General features: G+C 47.2%; 1 protein-coding gene across 2 annotated transcripts in view; it reads left to right on the top strand.

Moving 5' to 3' along the window:
• Positions 1–3,016: 3,016 nt before the first annotated feature.
• The window catches only part of LOC116862860 (deoxyguanosine kinase, mitochondrial), a 28,430-nt gene continuing 24,460 nt past the window's right edge, over positions 3,017–6,986 (top strand). Inside the window, exon 1 of one of the 2 annotated variants that reach the window (XM_032850290.1) lies at positions 3,017–3,212. In XM_032850290.1, coding sequence (XP_032706181.1) covers positions 3,029–3,212 — 184 coding nt within the window. In that variant the 5' untranslated portion in view covers positions 3,017–3,028. The remainder of the gene's footprint in view (positions 3,213–6,986) is intronic. The other variant, XM_032850291.1, reaches the window with a different exon arrangement.

The following is a 6,986-nucleotide window of genomic DNA, read 5'->3' as shown; positions in this document are numbered from 1 at the left end:
GGTCCTGGGATCGAGCCCCACATCGGGCTCTCTGCTCAGCAGGGAGCCTGCTTCCTCCTTGCTCTCTGCCTGCCTCTCAGCCTACTTGTGATTTCTCTCTCTCTCTCTCTGTCAAATAAATAAATAAATCTTTTTTTAAAAAGGGTAATAATGATAGCATTGGTCGAGTGCTTATACTATGCAAGGCCCTAGGTTAAGAGCTTTCCATGGACTCCCTCACCATAACCCTATTAGCAGGTACTAATATCATTCCCATTTTATAGCTAGTTTATGAGTTAATGTGTTCAACCCAGCTAGTTAATAGCAGAACTAGATTCCCACTTTTGCCTGGTGTACCCTTCACTATCTCTACCTACTCACGTCCCACCTTGATGCTCCTGAGCAGATCCCACTTGGCTGTGAGCCTTCCCAGACACATCTATTTGGAAACAGTGGAAGTACACAGACCTCAACATCAAGACAAGTTTCCTCTGCCATCCCTGCACTTGCCCTCCGAGGTGGGGCAGAGAAGCATGTTTTACAAAACTCCCTAGTGGACTTATGTCTAAGACAGGTTTCCCAAAAGCAGACCCTGAAGTGAGGATACGCAGGCAAGTGATTTAACAAAGTGCTTGCTGGGGAAACCAGTGAGCAGAGTAGGAAATGCAGGACAAGAATGGGGAGGAAGCCCAGCAGGGAACCTCTCAGACAGAGTTCCACAGAGGATGGCTTACCTGGGTCCCCAGGCATCTCTGGTGTAAAAGCCTGCCTGGATGCAACTGGGCTTTCACCCTGGCCTATCAGTAATTGGGGAAGGCACACTCTGAGGGAAGGTAAAGTCCCAGGGACTTTCCACAGGGACTGGGAAAGGGCTCCAGGAGGCCAAGGGCAGTCTTGCAAAGAAGAGCTGCGGGCACTGGCTGTTGGGAGAGAAAGCATGGGGAGGAGGCCAGAGGGCAGCCACACACACACACACACACACACACACACACACACGCACACACACAAAATGGGAGGAAATGTGGAGCACTGACAAATCCCTACTGTAGAGGGATGCATCAGAGTCTCCATGTGGGGGAAGGTGAGGAGGCTGACCTGTTGTTCCTCACCCTGCCCCCACCCAGTCTTGCCCCACTTCAAGAAGTGCTGTCCTTGGGACTCCTGGGTGGCTCGGTTTGTTAAGCGACTGCCTTCGGCTCAGGTCATGATCTTGGAGTCTCAGGATCGAATCCTGCATCGGGCTCCCAGCTCCACCCGGACTCTGCTTCTCCCCCTGGCCTTCTCCCCCTCTCATTCTCTCTCTCTCTCAAGTAAATAAATAAAATCTTAAAAAGAAAGAAAGAAAGAAAGAAATGCTGTCCTTGAAGTCATTGGAAGTCAGGTCATATGCTGATAGTGAGGAGGACATGGGTGCGTTACAGTGGTCTGAGGAGAGAGGAAGTACACCAGAGAGTCAACTAAAGATAAACAGCAGTAACGTCCCGGGAACCGAGTGTCAAGCTGAAGGCAGCCATTACTGATTATGGAAAGCACGTTGGATGGTAGCGGTGTGACAGGAGGTAAGTGCTGCTTGTGGGTTATATTTCGGAATCCTCACTGCCAGCTCTCAGGAGCCCACACCCTTAACTACTCCTTAAATGTCCCTGATGGCAGAAAAGGCAGAGAGGCTTTCCCAGTGCCAAGAGCCTTTCTCAAACTTTTTTGGATGAGTATTTTCCGAGTCTGAGTTTACATAATAAGAAATGTAGGCAGTATTTTGACACGGAGGTGGCTGTGAGAGTGGGAGCAGAGGATGGGACAGATTTTAACTGTTCCACTATCCATCGGTGCTTCACCCAGGTTATCCTAAATAAATTTATAACATATATTTTTAAAAATGTGTTTAATATACGAACATCATTTCAACCATCCCATATAAACATCAGTATAAGAAGAAAGTCTTGTGCTTTTTATGCAAGACTGGTGTCCCAGCCACGGACCCCTGCCCAACCCCTTGCAGTTGCGTCCCCGTTTCCTGAAACCTCCCACTTCTAACAGTGCTGCCTGAAGGCCGGTAACTGTTGGACTCTTGCTTTGACTCTTCTGGTTTCAGCGGTGGGAGGTGGAAATACCCTCTGACATTTCATAAAGCGTTAGTTCTGAGGTCGTTATGACAATGGGGTGTGGCAGGACAAAGCCAGTCAGACCCTCAGCTGGGGGCTACAGCTCAGAACCGACCCTGCCTCTCCTCAGAGCACAGCTCTCCACCCACGGCTGGACTCCAGTTTTAAACAGCGGCGAGTCTCTACCCGGGTTCTGCTCAGCATTTGAGACAAATCCCGTTCGCAATCCCCACCGCTCCAAGTCAGCCCGGCTCCTCACCCCCGCGGTTGTTCACGCCCACAGAACCTAATCTATTTGTTTTAAACGAGTTCCACTCGGATCCTGAGCCTCCACCCACTTCAGCCTAATGGGCTTTTTGGCTACTATGCAAATCGACCGGGCGAACCCTTATTCATTCAAAAGACAAACTAGGAGGTGGAATGTACCGAACTAATTTGATTAATTCGATAATGTGCCAACATTGTGTTGCGCGTCACGGTTGAATGGGAAAAAGTTAATGTGTACATCAACAGATCGTGTCATTTTCCTTCTTGAAATAGTCCAGTTGCTACCCATATTAGAATAAAAGGCAGACAACTGACACCTGGAAAAGCCTCGTTCGCAATTACAGTTACTTTGATTTGTCTTTAGTTATGACTTATTGTAAAGTTACACAAAAATGCAAAGGTGATGAGATTGGTGAGTTTATGTCTCTTTTACGATGTTACTTGTTCGGCAAATACCGACAGGCTAAGCCGCCGTGACAGATGCAATTACTAATTCTCCCGCACCCCACCCGGCACTGGAGGTCTTTCCATCTAGCTTCGCTCCTGCACAAACTTCGCGAGAACAGAGCCGCCCCTTTGGCCCCACCCCCAGCCTGCTCTACCCCACCCACTTCTTGCCTGGCGATCTCCTGACGTCATAGGCGCGCCCGAGCGCTGGAACGGCTGTACCGAGGGCGGAAATGCTCGCGGCGGAAGTGGTAGCTGCGCAAGTTGTGGGTGGAATGACAGCGGGCCGGCTCCTTCGAAGGCTGTTGCGAGCACCTTCCAGCTCCATGGTTCGGAGCGCAGTCCGTGGCGTGTGCCCCTCCAGGGGCTTGCACGCGGAGTGCGGGCCTCGAAGGCTCTCCATCGAAGGAAATATTGGTAAGGGCCGGAAAGTGGCTGCTAACCTGAGAAGCTGAGCAAGGGAGCTGGGCCCAGACCCCCCTTCCCTGCAGTCTGATGCCACGGGGCCTTCCCCCTCCTAGAGAGGCCTTTGCTTCTTTGATTTTTAGGGTCAGACCTCAGTACTCTTCCACAGCCACGAAGTCTGTAGATAGGACAAGAGTTCTACCAGCTTGTTTTGATCGAAATGGATGCGACAAGGAGCAGGGTGTAATTTCTTTGTTCGCCTAAGATAGGGTTACCAGATTTAGTGGGGGGGGGGGGTGTGCTCATTTAAAATAGGATTTCAGATAACGAATACTGTTTTAGTGTGTGTCCTACGCAGTACTGGGGACATACACTAGAAAAAAAAATTATTACTAATCTACAGTTAAAATTTAACTGGTGTCCTGTATTTTCTCTGGCAGACCTACCCTAAGAGTTCCTAAAATTCTTTCAGTACCACTTACACTAATTTTACCGTGTCTCTCTTCTAGTCCCATATAATTTCTTAACGTTTTTCTTAGAAGAAAGTCACTTTTTAAACTTAAAACATGTAGAGACCCAGTATCTTAAATAAAAAAGTAATCATACAACGAGATGAAAGCCAAACACTTCAGTTCACTGTTACTAATTTCTGACTTGATGCTTCTGCTAGCTAAGGTGCTGAGCCCTAAAAAGATTAGCAGGTGTTGAGTATTGAAGACATTCTAGCAGCAAATTGAGAATTTCTCATTTTAGTCATTCAACAAATAACCGTTTGAGCAACTTCTGTATGCCGGTACTGTTCTTGGCCCTGAGGATACAGCCCCAAACAGAGCAAATTAAAAAATCTCTGCTCTCATGGGACTCTAGTAGCGATAAATAATAAACAATATAAATTAAGTAAACAGTGTATTAGGTAGTAATGAATGTGCTGGAGAAAACTCAAGGATGAGCGATCGAGGGAGATGGCAGTTTTAAATACGGTAGTCATGACAAGCCTCACTGAGAGGGTGACATTGGAACAAAAACCAGAAGAAAATGAGGGAATGAAACCATGTAGGTAACCAGGAGAAGAATCTCCAACGCAGAGGAAAGACCGAGTGCAAAAGGCCATAAGGTGGACAGTGTGTTCAGGGAACAGGAGGAAAGCTATTGTGGCTGGAGCAGAGTGAGCAAGGGGGAGAATGGAAGGACGTGAGGTGAGAAGGTAGGGAATAGCTTAATTGTCTAGGCCTTTAGTCCATGGTGGATTTAAATAATGAAAAGGTGACTGTGGCTGATTATGTTGAAAGTCGAAGGTGTCACGAGGTTACTGCAGTGATGAGTTGCCATGAATTGGAGCAGGGTGGTAACAGTACTGCAAAGAGGCAGTTGGATTCCAGTTACATTTTAAGGCAGGGCAGACTGGATTTGGTGTCAGATGTGTGGAATGTGAGATAAAGACAAATCATTTTGGCCTGAACAACTTGAAGAACGGAGTTCCAAATTTTCTTAAATGGAGAAGCATGGGAAGAACAGACTGGGGGCGGGCAATGGTTGCAGGGGTCTATCTTTAGGCATATTAGGTTTTGATGTGCTTATTAGATATCTAAGTGGACATGTTGAAGAGAGAGTTGGATGTTTAAGTCTGGAGTTCAGAGTCTCCCTGCATTGTAGGTATAAATCTAGATAGTATTTGAAGCCAGGAGACCTTGTGTGTTGATGAAAAGGACTAAGCTATGGGGCACCCAAATGTTCAAGAAGTTGGGGAAGGAACCAGGCAAAAGAGACTGAGAAGGAATGACTACTGAGGTCAGAGCAAATCCAAAAGAGAATGATATCTTGGAAGCCAAATGAAGAAGGTGTTCAGGGGGTGGGAATGTTCAACTGTGTAATGCTGTTTAAGTAACAGAGCTTTTTGGTGAACTTGAGAAGAACAGTTTTTAGGGCCAGTAAGGATGAACGTCTGATCAGCACAGGGTCAGGGAAAATGGGAGGTGAGGAACTGGAGATAGTGGATTAAGACAACTGGAAGTTTTCCTAGAAGGGGGAGGTATGGAGTGGTAGCTGAAATGGGGAGGGTTTTGGGGGTTTCAGATTTTTCTTTTTGTGAGAGGAATTAGGTCATGTTTGTAAGCTGGTGGAAATGGTCTAGTGGGGGGGGATTGGTGAAGCAGGAGATAAGATGTAATTACTGGAGTGATTTTAGTAAGCAGGAAGGAGTGGAATCTATTGCTGAAGCGGAGAGAGGTTAGCTTAAGTTCGGAGCGCTCTCTCTCCCTAGTAACTGTGAATGGCAACAGAAATGAGTATGACTTGAGTAGGCGTGATGGGAACTTGGGGAAGGTCTTTTGGCTGTTTTCTCAGCGAATTAGGATGAAGGCTCAACTAAGCAACATGAGTGTGAAGAGAGAGAAAAGACATGAATTAGTCTAGTGAGTGAGCAAGAGAAATGTAGAGCTGCCAGTTAGCATTAAGGACCCACTTGGACTTAGTGGTCATGAATTTAAAGTGAGAATAATCACCACATCTGTTTTTTGTGTTTCTCTAGCCAAATCAGAAACATCAAAAAGACTGAGAAGGGAAGGGTCCTGCTCCCTGCCTCATGGTGTTGAAGATGTCCGTTAGGAAACATGCCTCTAAAGGAAGCTCTGTTCTCAGAAAACAGAGAAGTACCAAAGTACTTCACACAATAAGTACTTGGACAGACCATCAGGCAAAGTTTGAGCTCCCTCTCCCAATTTTCCTGACCTTTACTCTTAGCCTTTCTAGATGGGTCTACTTCTTCCTTGCTTTCACTCGGATCAGGACTTACTGAGTACCTGCTATGAAGGTAGACTCCCCTGTGGTACAGTTCCTGTCCTTTAAGGAGCTCGCAGCCAGGTGGAGGACTTCTCAACATAATTCCTGTACCATGTGATGAGTGCCATGATTGTTTGGGCATGGGAACTCAGAATCCCTGGGGTAGGAATTCCCAAGAGGGAGATGAGGCAGGAATCCTCCAGGTACAGGAAGTCACATTTGCCAAGGCAAAGCCTGAAGAGACATGCAGTTTTAAGAACAGGAGTGTGCCCGGAGGGCAGGGCGAGAGGCCGGAAGGGTAGACTTGCCAGATGCTGAACAGCCTCTGCAGCAGGCTATGCTAGGAGTTTGTTGTGTAGGTTGTGAGAGGCTACTGAAGACTTGAGGCTGGCGTGTGCCATGGTCAGATTCATTTTAAAAAAGAAATTGGCCAGAGGGGATGAACAGAAAGCATGCACTTTCTTTGTACGTCTTGTTTGCTGCAGTACCCATAGTGCTGTGCATCCATCATGAGGAGTGAATGAGAAGGAATAGAATTTGGAGTAGACAGACTAGTTTTGTGGCTGTCGTTGTAGTAGTTGAGAGTGTGGGAAGATGCAGGCCTGGACAGAGGGAATGGAAGGACAGAGAAGAATGGCATTTTGAGAGGGATTTTGGAAGTGGGATTGACAGGACTAGGTGGCCACTTGGAGGTGAGGGATAGAGGCATAGAGGATGACAGTGAGATTGTAGTTTGGACATGGAAAACTGAGGATGGAAATAAAGGAAGAAGTTTGGGGAGGTAAGACATACAGAGATAGATGTTCAGAGGTAGATTAGGACATGTGCCTGAGATCGAGAGATGGGACCAAGATTTCAGATATGGAAGTTGTGGATTGTGGGGGTGGTTGTTGGAGCCTTGGAAGTACGTGCACTTGCCCAAGGGAAATGTGACTAATGGCAAGTGGACTGGGGGCCCCTAAGCTGGCTGTTTCTCGTTTTACCTCCTACTGCTGTCCGTCACCCCAC

Source organism: Lontra canadensis, unplaced genomic scaffold (assembly GCF_010015895.1).
Source record: "Lontra canadensis isolate GAN:19392208 unplaced genomic scaffold, GSC_riverotter_1.0 scaffold361, whole genome shotgun sequence".
Taxonomy (NCBI): Eukaryota; Metazoa; Chordata; class Mammalia; order Carnivora; family Mustelidae; genus Lontra; species Lontra canadensis.
The sequence above is the reverse complement of the archived record's forward strand: the minus strand, read 5'-3'. Positions and strand labels throughout refer to the sequence as shown.